The sequence below is a fragment of the Gambusia affinis genome, linkage group LG09 (genome assembly GCF_019740435.1).
Source record: "Gambusia affinis linkage group LG09, SWU_Gaff_1.0, whole genome shotgun sequence".
NCBI classification, from domain to species: Eukaryota; Metazoa; Chordata; class Actinopteri; order Cyprinodontiformes; family Poeciliidae; genus Gambusia; species Gambusia affinis.
Genome location: NC_057876.1, coordinates 13,679,736 through 13,702,206, shown reverse-complemented (window position 1 = coordinate 13,702,206; position 22,471 = coordinate 13,679,736). Strand labels below are relative to the sequence as shown.

The window sequence follows — 22,471 nt, the reverse complement described above, 5'->3', positions numbered from 1 at the left end:
TGCAGTGCATTTCATTTAGGAACAATAGGATTTTCAATGCCGACTTATTTGTTTTAATGGTTACAGTTACCAGACTTGCGTACTTCCCACATTTTTGATCACTTTATAAAACCAACATTTTACAACAGAAAGTGTAGATTAAGAGCAAGTCCACAGGTTGGAAAAAAATACCCCACAAAAAAGTAATCAAAAAGCAAACTTTATTTAATTTTCAATTTATTTAAATGTATACAGTTAAACGGCAAAAAAAAAATAAAAAAAAAATTGGACATTGTTGGGACATGATCATGAGGGAAGGAGTCTTTGGTTTATGAATATCATTCAGACTGAAACATTCATCAAGTCATCAGTGTCAGATTCCCTTAAACAGCAAAACAGACTCATTTGCAGACGTGCTTTCCCTTTTCATAATTCATGTTTGTTATTAATTCAATTAGAGCGCGTATGTGTAACACTGTTTAAATTATTACAAAGGGGAGACGAAAGAATATTTTCATACAATAATGTCATAATCGAGTGGACACATGTTTTTGTTTCTATTGATGTAAAAATAACAGTCAGTATTATTCATCATGATTATTGTGCAAATTAATTTAACCATTTCATGGCATACAGGCAAAAGAAGACCATCAAGATTCACTTATACTTCTGTTAATTGAACTGATTTGTACTTTTTGGCCCATCATACAGCAGCTGAAGCATGGATCAGAGAGTGGAAAGAGAATGGACTGAGTTTATAGCCCGTTCCACTGTAGAACTTGTTCTGAAACTCCACCCTGCAAAAGAGACGATGTAAGAATTAAAAAGAACGAAGCATGGCTCTGATTTCACTGGTAAATCATCACCAGGACAATCTGCGAAAAATAAATTCTCTGAAACATTTTTCCTCTTCCTTCCTCGCATCCTTACCAGTGCAGACGGAGCGCGTGCAGGAAAGCCGAGAGCCCCTCCATGACCAGGAGGATGGAGACGGTCAACACGGCGAAGGCGGCGAAAATTACAAAAAGCAGAGCCGATCCGACGTAGCCCTCCCACTTCAGCGCCAGACGCATGACCATGACCCACAGCACCTCTGACAGCTCTGTGGAGACAACACCAGTGACTCACAGTCACAGAGCAACGACTGGTTGGAAAAACAGATGAATACCAGACTGGGCAGGTTTGACTCCAAAGAGGAAGTCATGTGTGTGTTAGCACTAACGTGCATGAGCCAAGCTAAGGGCCCAGAGCCGTAGGTAGGAAGCCGTGTTGGAGATGCAGCCCAAGCAATACTCGATGGTGTGGATGGCCTGATGCATGAACACATCCGCAGCATCAAACTCCTGCAGGCGACACGGTTCGGATCGTCAAATTAGAAGCATGAGTGCAGCAAAGAAAATTGAATCTGCTTCATAAATTCAATCACAGTTACCTCCTCGTCAGCCGGTCCGCCCTCCACCTCCCCCTGCCGAGTGTTGACCGAGCCCTCGTCGGTCACCAATGGCTGTCGTTCCTCGTCCTGATATCACAAAGAGGCTAAATCTAGCAAACGATGCACTTCACAGTCTAAAAATAGATAAAGCTCGCTGAACCCTTAAGACTTACAGTGCGTCGCCGTCGTCGTCGTCTGGATTTGAATGCGACATATTCACACAGGGGTTTCCCCAGCAGGAGGACAGGGACTGAACACAGGGCCAGCACCACCAGGACCTTCTGAACTATAAGCTGCACAGGGAGAACAAAAACATGTTCAACAACAACCACACAGCAGCCAATGCAAGAAATCTGCTCATATTGGTTTATTCAAATACCTTGGAAAAGTAGTCAACATGTTCTCTCTAATTAACTGAGCAACAACTGCAGCACTGTTTGCTATTATGGATGAGTGTATAACTGGATTCATGTGTTTGCAATAAACTTGGAATCTGATCTCTGACAGCAATCTGATTAACAGGATCACGTTTACAGAAAAAAAAAACCCAACCTCAAGCACATAAGTGAAAAAAGCATGAAGGACATTATAGTTACTCTGTGCACTGAAACAAGCAATTTTGTACATTTTCAGCAAAACAATCCAAATTTGTTAATAATTTCATCACATTACAACCTCAAACTGCAATGATTCTTTTGGGTTTTAAGCAACTAAACAGAACAAAGAAATGCACAAAGTGGAATGACAATGATAAACATCCAAGACAATCGATGAAAAATTTAATTAAATGTTCAAGCGTGAAGACACAGCCTAGATGCACAATGGTTCTACAACATATTGACTCCAGCCAGCAGGATATGAATCCACCGAATGGTAAAAAATGTTGAAAAACGTATATTATTTTTGCTTCATTTTCAAAATGATGTACCTTGTTGTGTTAATCTGTCACATATAGCCTCAATACATTGTAGTTTGTGGTTGCAAAGTGATGCAAATAGTTTTTGGAAAGCAGAGTAAATATCAAAAAAAATATCGAAAAACATAGGTAATAGTGTCACTTTAAAGATCACAAGCAGAACCTTTAGGAAAACAAATAAATTCAGCATCTTCCTGAGTGTTGAGTAAATGAGTGCACGTCTATGAAAACATTGGCCTCCATTACATATGTGGCTGTGTTGTGATGGAGCACACACCTGACCCGTGTACAACTGGGGGTTCTCCGGGTTGTCTGTGAACAGGAACATGTCTATGAAGTGGATCAGTATGCTGGGAGCGATTCTGGACTGAGCGGGCGTGTAGACGATCCATTTAAAGACCACCATGAAGATGAGGTACCCGAAGAGGCACAGCATGAAGAACAGCTCCGGGATCAGCACAAAGAAGATGCTGCTGATCTTGCCAAAGTGCCTGAAGAGAAACACCAAGACGGAAGTGAAAACCAACTCTGCAAGAAACAAAAACCAGACCAGACGGATGTGGGAGGAGGAGACAGATTTTTTTTTTTTTTTTTTTTTTTTTTAGAACAACAGAGAAAGAACCCAGATGACTAACCAGTAGTTGAAGAACGACAAGCAGACTCCAAATGTCATGTGAATGACGCCAATGATGACAGACATCTTCATCTTGTACGAGTTTAGGAAGGTTAGCTTGTTGTTAGCCAGGCCCCAGACCTGACAACAATAACCAAAAGGCAAAATAAGATTGGCTTCAATTAGGTATTTAATTAAAAAGAAACGATGAAGGATCTGACGGCTGTACCGGGTCGATCCCAAAGGGATATGGGCTGATGAAAACCCCGGTCACGTTAGGATCCATGGACAAGAACTGGTTCCCCTGCAGCACCGCCGAGCTGAAGCAGATAACATAAATGTAATAATTAGAGTGGGTCAGAGAGAAAACAAAGAAAAACTGGGTGATTAAACAATATTTATACATTGTTGAGAAATTTAATGACTTGTCCTCACTTCCAGATGTTCTTCTCAAACATTGGGCCGACGTGCCACCCGGAGCTGAAAGTTTTCATGCCTCGGCTGAAACACTCGTTGTAAATGGCTCCCGTGTAAATGGAGAAGAGGCCCATCAGCAGAATCAGATAACGTCCTCCAAACATCATCCTCCAGATCTGGAAACAGAAACGCGTTTCACTTACAGCCAAAACCCTGGAATGCCCCACTCCAAATGCCTTAAACTAATTAAAACCACTTTCAGAAGAGCAATGTTTCATTGGATGCATGTGTCACTTGGCTAATTTCCAATTCATTAGGAAATATGACTAAAACACAGACAGGATATAAGCTTTGACTAGAGATGAACTCAGAAAAAAAATGTTTCTTTGAAATACTGAATTCAATAGCTGTAGCTTAGCAATGATTTTTTATTTTTTGTTCTAGTTTCTATGAAAAGAAAAACAACTAAATCATTTAGTCTGATTTTCAGATCAAATCTAAAACTGTTTAAGAACCTATTAAAGCAGAAACAGACTTGGCTAATATACATTCATATCTCGTTTTCCAACTATGACTCTACGACGATCAATTAAAAAATGTAATTGCTGAACTAAGAGTTGAATTATGCTCTGAATGCATACGTTTAAGCAGAGACGAAGGAGAGCTCATCTAAAGGATGGAGTGTACCTCATTGCTGTTGTTTTTGAGTTTGGGGTCTTTCTCCTCAAGGACCATCCAGAGGGCAGCCAAAGACATGAGTAATCCATGACCCACATCCCCGAACATCACAGCGAACAGGAAGGGGAACGTGATTATGGTGTACACCGCTGCAGAGGCACGGGGAGGGGGTGGAAAGAAAACGGTTGAACAAATTGGCTGCTTTTGATCTCTGCTTTAACAGAGCCATCTGATGGATAAAATGACAGAGACAAACCTGGATTGACCTCCCGGTAACTGGCCACTCCGTAAGCATCAACAATGTTCTGGAAACCCGTTGTGAAGGAGTTGAGGGGGAACAGAGTGGGAGGAGGGGTGGAGCAGGGCAGGCGGTTGTAGAAGGAGTCCACGCCGCTGCCACTCTTCCTCTGAAAACAGAAGGAGAAACAGAGCATCGGTTAGTTTTTTTTTTTACTAAATCTAATCTCCAGCAGCATTGCACGTCTCTGATTTGCTGCTGCGTCCATCTCACCCCTCCTTCTCTGAGGGCGCTCTGCAGCTCCGGCAGCTTGGCGGTGGGACACCAGGCCTCGGCGATCAGGCACTTATCGGTCACAGAGGGGCTGCAGAGGTTCAGCACCAGCTGGATGGCCTTGCACTTCTGGACCCGGACCTTCCACTGAGGCAGGAGAGCCACGGCTCGCTGCAGCAGCTGCTGCAGAAAGGCTTCGGTCTGAGACAACACCTGTGAAAACGCGACGAGGAAGTGAAAACAGGGAGTTTAGCGACACACTGCCCAGAGAAGACAGAAAAAAAAAGGAACATTCTAAACACATTTGGTACTTTTGGGGTTTCCAAAAAGAGGAAATGCTGGTATTGATGCCGAAACAAAAAAAAAAAAAAAAAAATAAAGGATACTCACTGATTTGATGTCTTCAATCCGACCTTGAAGGCCCTCCAGAATTTCTTCTCTCTCAGTTGTACTCTCTGGGTATGCAAATGTCTGCGTGTGGAAGCTGCTCGACGTAAAAGAAAAAAGAAAAAAAAATAGATAAATCAGCCTGATCAGGAATGAGAGAATACTTTAACTAGAAAGTAAATAAATAATCTGATAGATGCACAGGTTTCACCCACCAATCACAAATCTTCTTCACTTTCTGTCCGATCTGATCTCCCCAAAAGGAGATCAGGAAAACGGTCCACTGCACCATTTCCCCCTGAAGACCGACGGGCAGAAAACAGAAACATGTTACATTTAAATGAAACTGAATTAGAGATCCTGCCTCCGAGCTCTTACCGTGTCCGGGTGCTCAAGTCGGTCAGCCATTTCTCTAAAATCCACGATAATGTAACCGCGACATGCCCGCCATAGCAACCGTTCAAACGAGGGGACCTTCCAAGGATGGACCACTCCTGCAACAAAGCTGAGGCGGAGAGGAAGATGGGATTTAAAAAAAAAAATCTAAATCTTTGAGGAAAAACTAGAGAGGAACCAGTCAAGGTTTTCTTGGTTGACGTTAATATCCAAATTTCTTTAATCTTGCTGATTCGTTTTTTTCAAAAACAACAACACATAAAGCAGGAGAAAATATCTTGTGTGTTCTTCGTCAGAGCAGCAGCTTTCAATCCAACGTTATATGAAGAAACTACAAAACTACCCCCATCATACATCAAATGTTTCTGTAATCCATTTCCGATTTTTATTTAACTCAAACCCAAAGCACGTGCTGTTGAATGATTTATTTATTGCCTGAAAATGGACAGAGTTCTTAATTTTATTGCATTTACAAAGTAGGAAAGTAGATCAAAGATCAGATAAAATACATGGAAAAATTGGTTGAACTTGAAGTCTGGCTGATTGATCTGTGCATCGTTAAAGAAGAAGAAGAAGAAGAAGAAGAAGAAAAAGCAGACATCTACCTAAGGCGGACATCTTGGCGGTGATCAAACAGGCCTTGGCTTTCCAACACAGGTGGTGGTCCCTGTCAACGGAAGGTGGAAATTGTTTTTTATCGGTCTGTTTTTTTTTTTTTTGCTCCATCAGTTTTGAAGAAACTCTAACAGCAATGTCGAGATATCGCGTGTGTAAAGACCTGCGTGGCTGTGAGCGAGTGCGTTTGGGTCAGGACTCCTTTGTACTGGCAGAGCTGCGTGAGCTGAGCCCGGAGGCTGTCTCTGTTCCTGGACACCTGGAGGCAAACAAACGGGACACGCCCCATCAAACGTTACATAACAACGCCGCTAAAAGACGCAACAGAAGCCCGTCAGCACCGACTCGCAGTTGTGTTTCTTTTATTTTTTTTTACCTCTCTGAGCTCTCTCGCCAGCCTCTCACTTTCCTCCTCTATGGTGATGAGTTCACGCGGCTGAGGGGCCGAAGGCACCGGGCTCGGAGGGGCCAGGGGGCGCTGCAGGGGCGGTTTCAGGGAGCGATTGATCTCCTGCTCCAGAAAGGCTGAGGAACAATGTCAAAACAGAAAATGATGGAAATAGATTAAAACATACAACTCCCAAAACATAAGAGTCACGCTACATCTTTTCAGGATTCCTATCTGAGGGCTGAGACAGCCACTGAGGAACATTGGTCTTGCGGTAGGTGAAGTATTTTTGCCTTAGCATGGCCAATATCCAACTGCTGTGGGACCATTATCCTGCTGAAGGACCCTGTGATCAGTGTTTTTGGAATTCACTACTCGAGCCCAACATGTTTTCATTTAAAAAGTCAGCATACTTCAAAGATTTCATGATTTCTTGCACACGCCTGAGCCTTTGGAGAAGGACCAGATCCTGACATTTTGTTACAGAAAAGCAAAGTTAACTTTTAATCTGACCAAAGAACACATTTCCACTTAAAGTCCCAGTAGATTTTTACTTCCTGTTCACTATGAGTGGTGGCAAGACAGACTTAGGTCCTCATCCGGCGATCTCACAGTCCCAGTTGTTTTAAAAGTATTGATTATTACTCTGACTGTATGTGTATCCACAGGTCAGTAGTACTTTCTTGTGGCCTTATTTTATTTTCTAACATGGCATTTTTTCCCCCCTCACTCAGTGACTGTCCTCAGACTATTTTTCAGTGAGATTATGTTCCCGTTGTAATATATGAATCTATTTTAAGACTTCTGACGCATCTCTATCACGGTGTGCCTGTAATTGTTTAGGGTGCTGAATGAGTCGGTTCTTACAAAAAGTCTTCTCGAGCTCTTCACATCGCCTGACCTCGCTGACAAACTTCCTCTGGAAGGCATTCACGTTAGGATTTAACTAGAAAGATACAAAAAATGAGGAAGATGGCACGAGGGGTTATTTGTGTTCAACTTATTGCAAAAGAAGGAAGGAAAATGTTTGGTGTGTCTAGCAAACCATTCAACTTAAAGTAATTGAAAGGGAGAAACTTATTTTAATGGTATCATGAAAATAAAGATAGAATTAATCAGCAACTTGCAGAAAAAAATTTAAAAAATGAGCTCAGATCCTATATCGACGCAAAAGTACAAATGATCACTGTAATTGACTTACATCTCTAAACTCCACCAATCCCAGCTCTCCCAGTTCGCTCACACAATTGTAAGCCGAGTCGGACTGGAGGAAGAGCTGCACCAGGCACACCTCCTCACTTCGAAACAGGGACCCCATAACTGCAAACAGAAGGAAAACCAATAATACTTCCACTTTCAAATCGCAACACAAAACCAAACACTGTTGTTTGGGCAAAAAAATATAAAGACTTCTTATTTAGTAAAGGACAGAAAGGCATTGATTTGTCAAAAAGAAAGTCCACAAAGAGGATGTGGCTTTGGTTGGTGCACTAAAAAAATCAACTGACAAAGCAGCGATTTATGTGTGGACGCTTACAAACGGGAAGTAGCAGGTTCTGCTGTGGCGATCATCAGGTGGAATTTCCATTTTTGCAAATGTATGTTAATAATATGACGTGTGTAATTCCTCTATATATTTATTCTCCAAAAATGAAAAAAAAAAAAAACCCAACAACAATCATGTACTTGATTGATTGATAATAAAGTATATTATTCTATCTCAATTGGATTTAGATGTTTGAAAAACTTTTTGTTACCAAGAGATATGTGGTCTCTTTAATTATATTTTATTTTTTTTGTGGATTTTTTGAAGGGTCTGGTCTGTTCTGCTCGACTAAAGTCGGTAACAGAAATCATCTGACAGAAATCGATTTAACAAACAACTCTGTGTGATAGCCAATAAATGTATTAAGGGTGCATGACAAGACAAAAAAAGTAAATTAATCTTAAAAGTAACTTTTCCTGGGGATAAAGACTTTGTCGATAGTTTTTTCCCCCACATTTTCTTTCACAATTAACAGTTTTTTTGTTTCGTTTTTGTCACAGTTCCGTTCCAGGGAAACAAAAGCTTCAAATTAATAAACCTACCGCATTCTTAACGTACTGAGAAAAATGGGAATAAAAATCTACAGTACGTTGATTTTAAATATGATAATAACACCAGTTAAGGTGGGAAATGGAATTCTACAGTACGTTGATTTTAAATATGATAATAACACCAGTTAAGGTGGGAAAAGTAGCTCCCGGTTAGCAGTAAACAAAGCTAAATCAGAGCTGTCTCACCTGTCTTTCGCCTGGACCCCTCTGTGTCTCCTGTGGACACTCTCTGTGGCTGTCCTGGACGGTACCGATGGACAAACCTGGACAAAGTGGAGACGTGTTTCTAGGTTCCGAGGTGAGTTATGATCTCTTGGCTCCCATTTCCCGTTCATGAGAGTCACGTTACCCCAGGACTCACGTGACCCAGGACTTTCCTGATCTTCCCTAGTTTCACCATTAGGGGGCGACGTTTTCTGCCGCAGTGATATAACCTGTCCTGTTGTGATGGCGCCAACGCCATACTTCATCCTGTACTTTTATGTAGATACTGAAAACACACTTAAGATCAGATCATTTTAGACCAATAACATTTTTTTAATGCAGGAATATGGGCTCGAATTCCTGCTTAAAACCTGCTATTTTCAAAAGCTCAATTTTAATGGAATATAGTAACTCCTCTCATTTAATTAACTAAACAGACATATTCATCAAACTCCTGGTCGCTTTAATTTTTCATGTAATGAGCTTTTGTTTTTTCCCTTTAATCTCATCTATACTTATTTTTAACACCACATGGAATGTGTAGATATTCAGCATTATAGATTTTTTGTTTTGTCTTTTTGTGTAACAATTTGTTTCAGATCAGCAAGACAAAAATATCATAATAATTTCAAAATGTATTTTCAAATGATTTATTAACAGGAGAAAAAAACCTATCCAAACCAATTTCCCCCAATTTGAAAAAGTACACTTACAAGTAATAAAGTCACTGATTTATGTACATCAAATTAAAATGTGGACAACATAACTTGAAAAAGATATTTTATTTTATCATCAAAGGCAGAGGTGTATCAGGTACAATAGTAGGTAATGGCAAATGTACAACTGAAAAACATGTCAAAAATGGAACAAAAAATTTATGACAACTCAAACAAGGTGGAAGGCTAAAACAAATAAATCTTCTACATCTGTTGGTTTTACTGTAGGATCACTACAGATTTAATTTGATCATTCCCTACAGATCCAGTAATGAAGCTGGTCTACATTAAAAAGCAAAGCTGATCATCACCAGATATAGTTGTTGAAAGAGCAAACTGAACTGTTTCACAATCAAATTAAAACCTCCCTAAAAACAAAAAGAAATAATAAAATCAATAAAACCAACTGGGAAATAGGACAGAAATTTCCTGTTTGTTATTGTTCTCAAAACCAACAAACAAGTTATGTTATGCTCATACTGCTGTATTTCTATGTGCTTGCTTTCCTGGATATGAAGACAAACACAACATCAGAAGTATAGTTAACATTGACTTTTTTTTTTTTTTTTAAATGACTGTGCTTGGAAATGTTACTCAGTTACATGTCTCTCAACTGTCCTCCCCTGTTCATCCTGAAATTCTTTTCTTTCTACAAACTGTAAAATCGGAGACTTCTGTCCATTCCTGCAGATGTCAGGAACTTGGCATTTTCTCCGAAGGAAACTCCAGTCACCAAACCAGTATGATCTGAAAGGTAAAAAGAAAAATCAATGGCCATTCGAATGTACAGATTTACTGCCACAAACAACAGATGATTGGCATTTCGTCTCCTCACCTGTGAAGTTGAGCACCTCAGACCACTGCTTGCAGATGTAGACACGGATGTCAGACCCGCCTACAGCCAGGTAGGTCCCGCTCTGATCAAAGACCAGAGACTTCACCTGAAAGAGAAATAAATACTAATCAGTTTCAAGAAAAAGTCCAGAAAAGAAAACTACAAAAAGTCGAGTGCTGCAGCGCCGAAATGAGTTTTCACTTGGTTACTGGCAGCTGATGGAGAGGACAGAGGTTTTTCTAGCATTTTTATAGTAAACACTGAGCAGAAGTTTTTACTGAAATAAGTAAACTAAACAAAGAAAAAACTTTCACAATGCATCACCTCTAACAATAAATGCATCCATTAATAAACAGTCATGAGAAAAACATAATGTTTAATGTTTAGGCTCCTCAGTATTTAGAGATCTTCTACTTGCTTAGAATCAGGTTTAAACTATCTTTCTACAACATGTGAAACTATTCACCCCCCTTGAGTTTCTCCTCATTTGGTCACATTACATTGGAAAGAAGGGTTTCCACTGCAACACTGACTGTGTGTTCAGGGTGCCAAGAGAACCTCTGCTCCAGTTCAATGCAGCCTCACAGATTCTCAATAAATGCATCCATTAATAAACAGTCTCCACCACCGTGAGAAAACATAATGTTTAATGTTTAGTTGCAAACCAACAGCTCCTTGCTAATATCTTCTACTCTCTATTTTACTTGGGACTTAGAATCAGGTTTAAGGTTTATTACAAATGTTTTGAAATTAGGTTAGTTTCAAGGAGTGAAAACTGATAATACCCAACTTAAAGACTTCATTTCTAATTTAGAAATCCCACACGATTTTTCTTCCAAGTCACAATTATGAAGGATGAGGACTTTTGTAAGCAACCAAGATATCAGACTTTGTGGATGAGAAATGAATACTGCTCCAGACAAAGTCTAGAAATACATCACGTCAAAAAAAGCAACTTCTCAACACTGACATGTTTAAGAAAAGAGAAATATCAGTTATTTTTACCTCATAGTTGTTGTCCAGAGATATAGTCTTAAAGTTCTTCAGTTTCCTCAGATCCCACAGTTTCACAGAGCTATCCTGGGCACCTGAATAAAAGAAAGAAAAAAAATATCTTTTTCAAATAAAAAGTGCAAAAATTCAGAGAGCACTCAAAGATATACGGGTACTTTGTTACAATGTATGGGAGTGAACATTCACTGTGTAACTTGTGTTCTTTTCCTAAAACAGACGTAGGTAAACTTTACATAAAAATGAATCACAAAGTACACACTCAGCAAGATTTTAGCCATATACTCGATAGGGTGGACATGGCATAGTTATGTTACTTTAAAGGAGATTTATCAAAAGCAGATACACTTACAGCTAGATTGTTTATATTTTGATCTCTGCATTTAATCTTTTTAAACTAAAGATCAAATGTCAAGCAGACAGTTTTCAACTGTTCACTGCTAAGCTATTAGACTAAAGATGCTGCATCCAGGGTATTGTGTAGTGTGGAGTGTGTTCTGATATCTAGAAATGTGTCTGAAACTTTCCAGTTCTAATGCAGAGTCAAAACAAACAAACAAACAAAAAAGAATAAGATCAATAAAGTGTAAAGTGCAAACCTGTGGCCAGATAGTATCCGTTCTCAGAGAAAGCGATGGAGGTCACAGGTCCGGAGTGGCCAGGGAAGTTGGCCACGTTGGTGCGCTCCTTCAGATCCCAAATCTTGATCTGGGAGTCGGCCGTACCGGTGCCAAAAATGAGACCATCAGGGTGGAACTGGGCACAGGTGAGAGCTGTGGAACCAAGAGCAGAATAATCAGTGCCCACCTGGAGACTTGACACATACAACCATCCACAGAGACACTTACCACAGCCAGCACTCTCATCAGTGACTTTGGTGAGAACGCGACCAGTTTGGATGTCAGAAAAGGCCCAGTACTGAAACGGAAAAACACAACCAGGTCAATACAGTGAAGCAGTAGAACTTTGAAATCTGTTCATGCAGCAAAACCCACCTGATCCTCAGAGGAGCTGAGCAGGTAGTCTCCTGTAGCATGCAGAGACAGCCCGGTGACTCCGGCTTCGTGGGCTCGCACCACCTGAATGCAGTTGCCGCCGGTAACGGACCACACACGGATGGTGGCGTCAGGAGAGGCAGAGAAGACCACAGACTGGAGAGGAAAACAGGTTTGAATAAAATTCTCATCAGACATCTCTGAAGATCCAACTTTAGATCTTTTAAATAAAATACAAACTTTTATTTATGACTTTAAAAGAAAATCAGAAACTCTTTATTCTTTTAAATAAAAGTCATAAACTCGTAAAGAAGAAAGTCACCTGGGATGGATGGTAAATGACCGAGGTGACCTTTTTGGCATGACCTTTCAGAGTTGCCACAATCTGCTCTTCGTTCTTGTCAAACACAACCACGTTCTTATCAGCGCCACCTGGAAACAAAATAGGTTTACGTCAGAGTCTTCAGGGAATTAAAAATGTGCCCTAAAATTACTGGTTGAATAATAAATGCAAGCAAAACAACGGCAGAGGTTTTCAGCGTACCAGTGAGCACTTTGTTGGTGTCCGAGGGACACACATCCAGGGACAGGATACCAGGAACGCTGGCGCTGTGAAGGCCCTGCAGTAGAACCAGAAGGAGATTGTAAATAATCCAGAGAGAGCGCCAAGCTTCATGACGAGACCGAATCCACACTTACAGCATGTGAGGCCACTTGGCGGTACTTGCTGAGGTCTTCAGCTCTGACCAGCTCTTCTGGGACCGTTTTTCCTCTCTAGTGAAATAGAAGGAAATAAAAAGGTAAAGTATAGAGCTTAGACTGCATGGAGCGCTGACTGCACCTCCACTGGATACAAAAATGCTACATAAGAAGCAAAACTACCTTCTTTCTCTCTGTGGTGAGAATAGTAGCTTTGTCTTGAAGCTGTGAATGGAAACACGATTAAAACATCAGAAAAATTTAAAACTGTAATGAACTCTGAACTGCAGCGTGAAAGATCTTACCTTCTGGATGATCTCTGGGGTCATTCCCACCTGTTCGCTGATCTCCATTGGCTCTCCACCACCACCCTAAAAATGGAAGGAATAATTCAACCTCATTAAAAGAAATAAAAATCATAAATTATTAAGACCCTTTACTAGTAAACTCCAAGCTACTCACAGCAGCAGCTGGCTGGGAGGTCTGCACAGCCTGAGGAGCCACCAGTCCAGCTTGTGGTTTAAGCGTAGCAAGAGCTGGAAATTAGAAAAGAAAAAAAGTTTCTAAGAGAACCTTTATAAGCAAAACAAGAAGTTTATCACATTTATCAAACACATATTGTCACAAAATACAAATCTGGTAAAAAAAAAAAAAACAACATCCCTGCTGCCAACTAAAAGCAGACCTTCTCTTGCAGCAGTGACCTCTTTGTTAAGCCGAGCGATGACTCTGCAGGCTGCATCGTGCTGATATAGGGCATGTGAGAGTTCCTGACGAGTCGTCTGCAGCTGCTGCCGCAGAGTGAAGCTATGCAGCATCACAGCATCCTACAACACAACACAAGGCAGGATCGAGTCAGTTTTTACTTTGGTTCTGAAAATACTAGTTAGTATAAGCTGCTGATAAACAGGAAATGCTAACATGACTTTCAGAAATGACTCAAGTAACATGTACTGTTTACAAAGGGCGTGTATTAAATTGCTTGTATTTACTGTTCCATTTAAAACTTTATAGATGCAAAACAATTATTGGTGATGAAAAGCAATATCTGAAACATAAGTAAGTATAAGTAGATTTTCTGACTGCAGCACTCACCCACTCATCTTGAAGTGACTTCAGAATGGCAGGGATGCTTGTAGCTGATGGAGCCTTTGGTCTAATTGGATGAGTCACTGAAACAAAAAAAACAACAAACAAAAAAATAACAGTTTTCAGTTGTATTTGCTTATATACAATTTTAGACATTTAACATTATTCAATAATCATTAGTTAATTTAACTATTTTTTAAAAACATTATGCAGTATTTTGATTCATCGTGGTACATTGATTGGATGAATAGGATTGATTTGATCATATATTTCCATATAACTTAAAATTAATTCAACGTGCTTTTCGTGTAAAATGCCTTAACATTACATTTGTTATGAGATTATCGGAACCCTCCAAACCCAAACTATGGCTCTGTTTTTTTACCTTTGATGTCCACCAGCTGCTCCTCGGACAGCGGCTGTCCGTTCATCGGGTCCGTCCCATTCTCAGCGATGTACTTCTCGATTAGCCTTCGCTCGAACACATGATTGGACACCGGGGAGATGCACGGGTGCTCCGGTACCTCATTGCAGACTGGGGGGGAAAGTGTAATTACTTATTATGACTCAAACTACAGCAATAATAAGGCATAAAACGCGTCTGAGAAAACTCTCTGAGGTAGAAGGCGGTCTGCATGGCGGCTAACGTTAGCCACATTAGCTATTAGCATAAGCTAACATACTGAATCCGTCTCACGAACTGATACAGTTTTACTTACTTGCACAAACCAGAGACATCTTCTCAACACAGCACTGATACTCTCCTCCTAATAGTGAAATATACTTGCTGCGAACCTAATAGCTTTAATTCGGTAATGTATGCCTAAGTTATGTTTTGTTAAAATCGTAAGTGGCACGCTGTACTTTCATTGCCGCTATAAAAGGAACTGATGTTAAGTCTTCTACGCCGTTTTCCTCATACGTCAAAACTCAAACCTCTGCTTCTGCACTGCCCTCTACTGTCAGCTAAATGTAATTGTTACGACACTTTTAGAGTGAATCAACATAAACCAGGATACCTGGAATTTATTTAACTCAGTTAAGATGCGACTATAACCGGGATTTATTTAACTCAGTTAAAGTGTGAAATATTGTATTATATTAGATCCATAGCATACAGGTTGACATATTTAGCATAAATATTTTTGCTAGCCTTAATGATTATAGAAAACCACTAACTCAGTTTCTCAGAAAATTAAAATATACAGTAGACTGATAAAAAGGATTGCTTCACACAGATGTGTAAGCAATATATGCACTCATCAATCTATGTGCAGTGGGAATAAAGTTGGGCATAAAAATTTGGATCAAAAGCAACATGGGTCTCTGCATCTTCATTTTTTTCTAAATTTTAAAAATTAAGTGCAAAATTTATTTCAGTCTGGGCTTCAAACTTCGAAAGACTGAGCAACAATTCAGGGCTTTTTTCATTTGGCCCTCAGATGCTTCTGATGTTTCTGGACTTTAAGGTTCAAGGAATGGTTCAAAAGACAAGTCAAAAGTGCTTCCCAGGATTGTGTAGGCCACAAAATTTTGTATTTTCATTAGTTGTAGACCGTAGTCATCATAATGTGCAGAAATAAACACCCTAACCCTCATACATCACTTTCCACCATAGATCCCTAGTTAAATAAATTATAGCAATACATTTACCATTCCATTAAAGAATTTATTGAAATACACATGCAGAAAAATAACTGAATATCTTTAGATATGTTTGTTAAAGATACATTTGATTTTAGAGATAAGACTTTATTAGATAAAGGATTACTTAAAGACTTAGTCATTTTTCCAGTATACAAGGTTCAAAGATTAACTGCTTGATTTGCCGTTACAATATTTGGAGATACATGCCATATGTCTATACTACAGTTTTCTCAAAGGTAAAACCACTACACCTGCAAGCATACATAAACTGCAGGACATACGGGATATCTATAATGACGGTTACTGTAGCAACAATAGGGAAGGAGTCAGTATAATGGGCAAGCACTTCAGTTCATACTATATTGATGTGAAGTGATATGAATTCTCTCTTGCAACTTTAGAGTTACACTTTTGATATTATAGCCCTAGAGATGAGAGAACACAAACACTCAGTAAATACAGTGCAGATCATATCTGTCCTGAGGATTTAGAGGTAGATAACAGTAGGATATTTTAAGAGCACCATTAACCAGTGCAAAGTGAGACAGGAAACTCAACACTTCCCTCATGATTCAGAAATCAGTACAAACCAAAGAATTAAAACTGTGCAAATAGTGCCATGATGTCTTCTTAGAATCAATTAATGGAATTTCATCTTTACTTTGCATCTTTAACTCCTGGTCTTTGTCCCCGTTTTATAAAAAGTCCAATTTCTTCGAGGTGTAAACACTGCAGGATTCTGAGCTGTCCTCGTCTAGTGGCAACGTGGAAAAGAAGTCTTTTGATTTGCTCCTTCTTTGCTCATCTCTGTCTTTGTTAATCTGGAACTGGACGCAGTCCTCAGATGAGTGGAGGCAGTCTGAGCCCCCAGGCATAGAAAAGTAAACTTTCTCGTCTTCTTCACTGAATTTATCCAACTAGGGAAGAATAAAGACATGTTTTTAAAAAATAATATCATGTAGAAGACACAACTAAAGCTTATCTTTACCTCAGTGGTCAAATTATGATGGGGTGAGCTTCCAGGTGTTTGCCTTTGTACATCCTGGTTGTCTGCTCTAGGACTCCCTGACCCAACAGGAGTATAACCCTGTAAGTACAAACATTTAATGGTCAGATTAAATGTTTAATCTCAATATTCATTCAGATTCAACAGTTTCAATAATATTATTTGCCTTACAGCATGAACCGGACTGGGCCTAGGGGTCCATTTTCTTGGTGTTGGAGGCTGTTCGCAGTGACTATAGTAGGATGGGGGTTGTGGAAGAGGCTGACTGTACTCCTGCCATAAGAAACACAGACAAGTATGAACTCATGACATTTAAATTGACCAGACAAAAGAACTGCTTCTCTTCTTTTTTTAAAAGATTTTTTGGCCTTAGTGGCCTCTATTTGACAGTTAGTCAACAGGAAAGTGGGCAATGAGAGTAGAGGAAGACATGCAGCAAAGGCCAGCAGGCCGGGAATCAAACTTGCAACAAGGACTAAGGCCTCCACACGTGGGCCGTGCCCAACACCTACACCAGCACAGCACACCCCTCTCTTCTCTCTTCAGTTTTAGTTTAGATCTGATTTCACTTTGTAGCAATTTCAAAAACTTTGTCCAGATCATCAGTTCATCCCACATTTTAATTAGCTGTGTTGGTTGTTTTACAGCTTTATCGCAAGAGCAAATTTGAAAACAGCATTTTTGATTCTCTCTAGGATTAATATGATATTTAAGTCTCACTGATAATCAAGTAGTAAATACTTGAGAAGTGAGTGAGTGAGCAAATGAAGTAAAGAAAGAAAATAAAGAAGAAAGGAAGGAAAAAATGATGGCTAGAAATTGGGAATGTGTGCCATGCGTTTGAATTCAAACCACTTTACACAGATACCTGTAAATAAAATCCAGTAGAATCATTCAGTTTCAGTAGTTAACTATTGAATCCTGTGTATAATTTAATGTCAGCATAAAGCCAGCTGCTCTGTGAAGGCCTCAAATTTATGAGGGAAAAGGAACGCAGCACACGAGTCATTGATAATGCTGTGGAGAGGTTCAAAGCAGTAAACAATTCCCCAAGCTCAATGTTAAAATAGGTTGGTGAGGCATCTAATGCAGAGAATGTCAAGGATGAACACAAAATGTTGGCATGACTCCATAGTAATACCAACATTTGAGATTATCTGAGAAGCTTAATAAACCATATGCTATTTGAAAAGTACATCACTAAATATATCCTTACACCATAAATCGAGAACATGCATGTTCCATAAAGATGTAGGGATGGGGTGTCAGTGTGGTCACAGTGATAATAAGCAGATTATCGTCCCCAGTCGTCCTCGTCCTGCGTTCAACGTGTTGGGTCTGAATCTCCTACCTGGATGTTAACTCTTGGCGCACTAGCTGGAGGTGTGCGGTTTGTCCTGATGCCGGTAATGATCTGTGAGACGCTGCAGTTTGGGTAGCGTTTCATGAACAAGATGAAACCAGCCAGAGTCACAAACATGCCAGAAGGGACACTGATGGACTTGAAGAGAGCTCGCCAAGTGGCCCTTTTTTCTGGAAGAATCACAGAAATAGGAAAATCAGGAGAAAAGCTTAAACTCAAATATCTAAATGGGGGAAACACACAATGCTCACCGATGATATGCAAGTAGGTGGAGGACACAATGTTTCCGTCCCCATCTCTGATTTCATACAGCCCATCATTCCTTGGCGTAAGTCTGGTGATAACGACATCGTGTACTGATCCGTTCCGGACGAGAGAGATGATACCTCTGTAACGCAGGTCGTGGTCCATTATCTGGCCCTCACGAAGCAGCTGGATGGGCCCGCGAGGAGGTTTGGGGTCAAAGGGACCCAGAGAGGATTCATCTGGAATTCGACTTGGGGTAAAAATGAGATGGACTTGATGGACAGGGAGAAACAGGGGTAGGTTTAGAGACTCCTTGGTGAAACGTGTAATGTTGAAGGAGTACCCTGGAAAGGTATGCAGAGTAAAAGGAGAATGGATGACAAGTGAATAGATGGGAGAATATTAGGGTTAGGATGGAAGAACAAAGACAAAACATGATTATTACCACACACAAAAAAAAAACAAGGAAAACAACAAAAACAAATCATGTTTGGTTTCCTCTCACCGCGAACAGAGAGGGTGCTGCGAGACAGCACGTTCCCGTCATCGTCTTTTATGGTGTAGTTGCCTTGATCTGCTTGCGTCACTCTCTCTGCCACCCAGACCTTGCCTCCACGCAGCAGTCGTCCCCGTCCCGCGTTCAACGTTTCAGGGTTTGTTCGGTTCCATAGCACGATGGGCCTGGCCTCAGGCGGCGCACCCCGAGGAGAGAACTCCAACACAGAGCCGTTTTCAGGGATGCTGTGCTCAAAGGTCTCCCCATAGTTCTTGCGGTACGGCTTAATGCATTCTGAAGATATAAGGTAGAAAGCAAGTCAGCTTAATGGAGAACTGTAGCTCAGTGTCGCAGAAAAAAAAACATTTGTTTTACTAAAATAAAGGAATACAAATAGATCTGATAAGTATATCACACCAAATCAATCCAACATTTTAATATATCAATCCAAAGAACTAGTGATTGATAATTAATGAGTATTGTACCAGATGAAATATATATGAATTAATTTAGCCCGAGGCTAAGAGTTGTCGCACCTGAAACAATCAGGTGAACGGTCTCATAGGTGAAGCCAACAGACAGTTTATTGGCATAAAGTCCCTGATCTCTGAGAGTCGCTTCTTTCAGGACTAACGTCTTATCTCTGGTCCACTCAAAGCGTGGATCCCTCACCTGAAGATAAAGAGAGGAGAAAACAGTCCTAGTCAAAACACTCTGCTCCTCTACATCTCTCTGAAGCAAAAGTAAATAAACAAGATGTACATCATCTGAGTAATTAATATTTGATTTAGTTGAATAATTAATATAAATAATGGACTATATTAACTTTGATTGTTGGATAAATTGAAGAGTTCATTAAAATTAATTTGTAAACTGGCTTTACTGTTTGGGAATGGAGTCCCTCTGTTTGTTTAGAAATTACAAAATCTCCGCAGTAAGGAGAAGAACTGCAGAGGATTATTAACCATGTAAGATAGACCGGCAGAATATAGCAACAAGTACGAGTAAAGCACAGCTCTGATATGGAGAAAAATCAATCTACTTTTTGGCTGTACTTTAACCTGTTTGTATCTTAAGAACAGGGAAAAGCAGCGACACACTTCCACACACTTCCACTCACTGTGGTTTTTTCAAGCAGGACTTGTCTCGGCCCCTCAGAGTCCGGTGTAAACGTCACAATTCTGGATGTGGAGTCCACCGGCAGTCGAAACTCCTTCCCAACACACACAGTCTGAACTTTCTCCCTTTCACCTGTGAAAGACCAAAAAAAAAAACTATAGGAATGAGAATACATTCAGTAGGTGACAATTTTCATCAACAAAAATACTCACTTACCTAATAAATCCCAACCTGTAGGGAGTATTATTAACACTATTAGTTATGTTATCGAGCACAAAGTGAAGACGTCATACAAAACACTTAGATGTGATATTTATAGGCATAATTTGGCCCTGAGGCCAGAAGCAATTCTTAGACATTCTTTATTTTCCAAGATCTGGTTTTGGAAAAGACCAAAGTTATCTTTTAGATCAGGCTAAATAAATTTATTAAAACATTTAATTAAAAATTCGCTTTAACTATGTTAAACTGCAACTTAAAGGTTTTGGACTAAACTTGGAAACACAATAAAAATGACTCCATGTGTAGAATAATAAGTTGTCATTTCATCTGTTTTATATAACGATTCAGAAAAAAAAAGTCTCTTTCATATGACAATTTGAATTATATATTTTTTTCATTTTCCAAAATACCACCATCTACAGTGACTATTTTATCAATAATGCACACTGACTGGGAAGATAAAGTCACTTTGAAGAATAATTGTTAGTTGGCTACTTAGTTCGTTCTAAAACATAATATCCTAAATGCACAGCATGCAGCATTATGGTGAGATTAGCCAAAAACATCCCTTCTAATCCTGACAACACTCTGAATCATTAATACACTCTGTTACCATCAAGTTAAATACACAGAGTTCTACACTTTAATATAGTTAAGTTGCGAAATGCTTTTGTACATCAGTCAATCCTGAAAATAAGCCTGTAACATTAATCATTAAGGGATCTGGTCATCTGATTATCTTACCTGTACAATGTGTACTTGTTTGATTCTGCTTATTTGTGTTTGCGTATTGATGTTTGTCAACATTAGTGCTATGATACAGGACAAATTTCAGACTCGTCCTGACAATAAAGAAATATATTATTGTAACATAATTAAGTAGTATGGAGGGAAGGCCTGACTGCAGAGGATGTTGTTGTTGATGCTGTTTCTACATTGTCTGTGGTTAAGTGTATTGTCCAGACTGTCATAATCATTTTTTGTTTTGTTTGTTTGTCATGTGTTCACCCACTGAGCAAAATTTCACTATGCAACAATAAAATATCTATTCTTTTCATTTACACATGGTAGATTTGTGGAGGCTTTAAATCAGGTTCTGATTTGGGCCCCATTCACCTTGAGCCAGCCCTGCATTTCAAATAAAAATTCCAATCGGTCAAAATAAAAGCAATTTACACCGACATAGTAAATGGACAACAATTATTCTTTATCTTATTTTAAAAGGTCAAATTGAAAACTGGTCTTCAAATGAGTGTAACCACAACTAAAACGCAACGTTACCTGAAGATAGAGGAAGGGCAAATAGCAGGATCGAGAAGACGTAAGGGTGCATTTTGTCCTGTAAAACACAGCAAAAGGCAGGTTGTTCCGTTGGTAAACATAATTGTCATTCATGCCCATGCACTCTCCGCTCTGAAAACAAGTGACCAGTCTGAACACCGCATGCTTTCATCAATCAACAAGCTGCCTAAGGAGGGGGCTGACTAACAAGCTATGTGAATTTCTCCGCACTGACAATCTCCCCCGTTAAACAAACAAACAAGAAAAATTCACAGAGCATCTGCCTGCTCTGTCACTCATTAGGTTCCATCATCTGTTAGGAGACACGGGCACTCAGGTCTCAAACATGTCCCCTCCCCCCTCATTCAAACATCACTCACAGGGAGGCAACACACCGATTACTGACGGTCAACAAATGATCTCTCTGTCTCAGAACTCACCTGCAGCCTGGATGCAAACACCTACGCAGAAATATTCCAGCGTTAATATGGATGAGGATAAGAGGATGATATAGCCTCGTCTGCAGAAAGCGCATGCGCACTGACCACCCTTCCCTGATGGCGATCGACTCCGCCGTTCAGTGTGATTCTCAGCAGCGCTGCCACACAAAGGCACCACGTGATCCCGTTTCATGCGTCACCGCCAGCGTAAAAAGTGTGTGCGTTCAACGCGCTGCACATGTTGAACTTAATTTACACGGGTTGAATTCGAGGTGCAAGGGGATTTTATAGAACATATAAATCAAAAGATTCAGCGCTGAACGAAAATATAACCACTGAGAACAGTGATGAACACAGCATTTCCCAAACGACGCATTTTATTATCCAGAAAACTCCACAGAATATTAAAATTAGATACAAATGAAGATTAACATTAAAAGCCTAGAAAAGTCAGAGTACTGCGCAAAATGAAGCACCTGCAAGAGAATATTTAAAATAATTTACAAAACAAAAAACACCTGTGTCTGTTCAATCTGTATTGAATAATAAACATGTATAAATTTAGCAAAAGTAGACAGCCAACGAATATATATAAATAAATCCGATAAAAGTCAATAATAAATCAATCTAATCTAATCTAGAAAAATAAATCAATTAATGTAACTTTTTATCT

General features: G+C 39.7%; 3 protein-coding genes across 4 annotated transcripts; all 3 read right to left on the bottom strand.

Moving 5' to 3' along the window:
* Window positions 1-183: 183 nt before the first annotated feature.
* tcirg1b (T cell immune regulator 1, ATPase H+ transporting V0 subunit a3b) lies at window positions 184-8,830 on the bottom strand. The gene is made up of 21 exons (XM_044128117.1): window positions 8,616-8,830; window positions 7,534-7,652; window positions 7,200-7,278; window positions 6,321-6,469; window positions 6,108-6,203; window positions 5,935-5,996; window positions 5,312-5,438; window positions 5,149-5,231; window positions 4,937-5,030; window positions 4,547-4,759; window positions 4,292-4,442; window positions 4,045-4,184; window positions 3,376-3,533; window positions 3,170-3,260; window positions 2,963-3,081; window positions 2,605-2,818; window positions 1,585-1,704; window positions 1,412-1,498; window positions 1,202-1,322; window positions 910-1,081; window positions 184-776 (listed from the first exon to the last, which is right to left on the bottom strand). Exons 2-21 carry the CDS (start codon window positions 7,648-7,650, stop codon window positions 683-685), a joined length of 2,487 nt encoding a protein of 828 aa, XP_043984052.1. The 5' UTR covers window positions 7,651-7,652; window positions 8,616-8,830; the 3' UTR covers window positions 184-682.
* A 566-nt stretch (window positions 8,831-9,396) lies between these two features.
* Window positions 9,397-14,937, bottom strand: prpf19 (pre-mRNA processing factor 19). Its single transcript, XM_044128116.1, has 16 exons — window positions 14,698-14,937; window positions 14,364-14,513; window positions 13,985-14,061; window positions 13,575-13,716; window positions 13,352-13,425; window positions 13,195-13,260; window positions 13,073-13,114; window positions 12,890-12,964; window positions 12,735-12,810; window positions 12,513-12,622; window positions 12,191-12,346; window positions 12,044-12,113; window positions 11,795-11,968; window positions 11,190-11,272; window positions 10,185-10,290; window positions 9,397-10,096 (listed from the first exon to the last, which is right to left on the bottom strand). Exons 1-16 carry the CDS (start codon window positions 14,714-14,716, stop codon window positions 9,999-10,001), a joined length of 1,518 nt encoding a protein of 505 aa, XP_043984051.1. The 5' UTR covers window positions 14,717-14,937; the 3' UTR covers window positions 9,397-9,998.
* Window positions 14,938-15,626: 689 nt separating this feature from the next.
* LOC122837630 lies at window positions 15,627-22,024 on the bottom strand. 2 transcript variants are annotated; one of them, XM_044128114.1, is made up of 11 exons: window positions 21,799-21,956; window positions 21,359-21,416; window positions 20,072-20,086; window positions 19,857-19,987; window positions 19,273-19,408; window positions 18,746-19,030; window positions 18,246-18,584; window positions 17,983-18,164; window positions 16,803-16,904; window positions 16,614-16,712; window positions 15,627-16,542 (listed from the first exon to the last, which is right to left on the bottom strand). In XM_044128114.1, exons 2-11 carry the CDS (start codon window positions 21,408-21,410, stop codon window positions 16,321-16,323), a joined length of 1,563 nt encoding a protein of 520 aa, XP_043984049.1. In that variant the 5' UTR covers window positions 21,411-21,416; window positions 21,799-21,956; the 3' UTR covers window positions 15,627-16,320. The 2 variants fall into 2 exon arrangements, with proteins under 2 accessions (XP_043984049.1, XP_043984050.1); XM_044128115.1 differs by lacking the exon at window positions 20,072-20,086 and having other exon boundaries at window positions 21,799-22,024.
* Between the last annotated feature and the right edge of the window lie 447 nt (window positions 22,025-22,471).

Excerpts from the sequence above, each read along its gene's own strand:
- tcirg1b (XM_044128117.1), bottom strand. The coding sequence starts at position 7,650 with ATGGGGTCCCTGTTTCGAAGTGAGGAGGTGTGCCTGGTGCAGCTCTTC. Across the intron at positions 5,232-5,311 it reads GACTTGAGCACCCGGACACG|GGGGAAATGGTGCAGTGGAC; the intron begins GTAAGAGCTCGG and ends GTCGGTCTTCAG. Across the intron at positions 1,705-2,604 it reads CCCAGTTGTACACGGGTCAG|CTTATAGTTCAGAAGGTCCT; the intron begins GTGTGTGCTCCA and ends CTCCCTGTGCAG.
- LOC122837630 (XM_044128114.1), bottom strand. The coding sequence starts at position 21,410 with ATGCACCCTTACGTCTTCTCGATCCTGCTATTTGCCCTTCCTCTATCT. Across the intron at positions 19,031-19,272 it reads CGTTCACCTGATTGTTTCAG|AATGCATTAAGCCGTACCGC; the intron begins GTGCGACAACTC and ends TTATATCTTCAG. Across the intron at positions 16,543-16,613 it reads ATCATAATTTGACCACTGAG|TTGGATAAATTCAGTGAAGA; the intron begins GTAAAGATAAGC and ends ATTCTTCCCTAG.
- prpf19 (XM_044128116.1), bottom strand. Across the intron at positions 12,114-12,190 it reads TCAGCTCCTCTGAGGATCAG|TACTGGGCCTTTTCTGACAT; the intron begins GTGGGTTTTGCT and ends TTTCCGTTTCAG. Across the intron at positions 11,273-11,794 it reads CGGATACTATCTGGCCACAG|GTGCCCAGGATAGCTCTGTG; the intron begins GTTTGCACTTTA and ends TCTTTTATTCAG.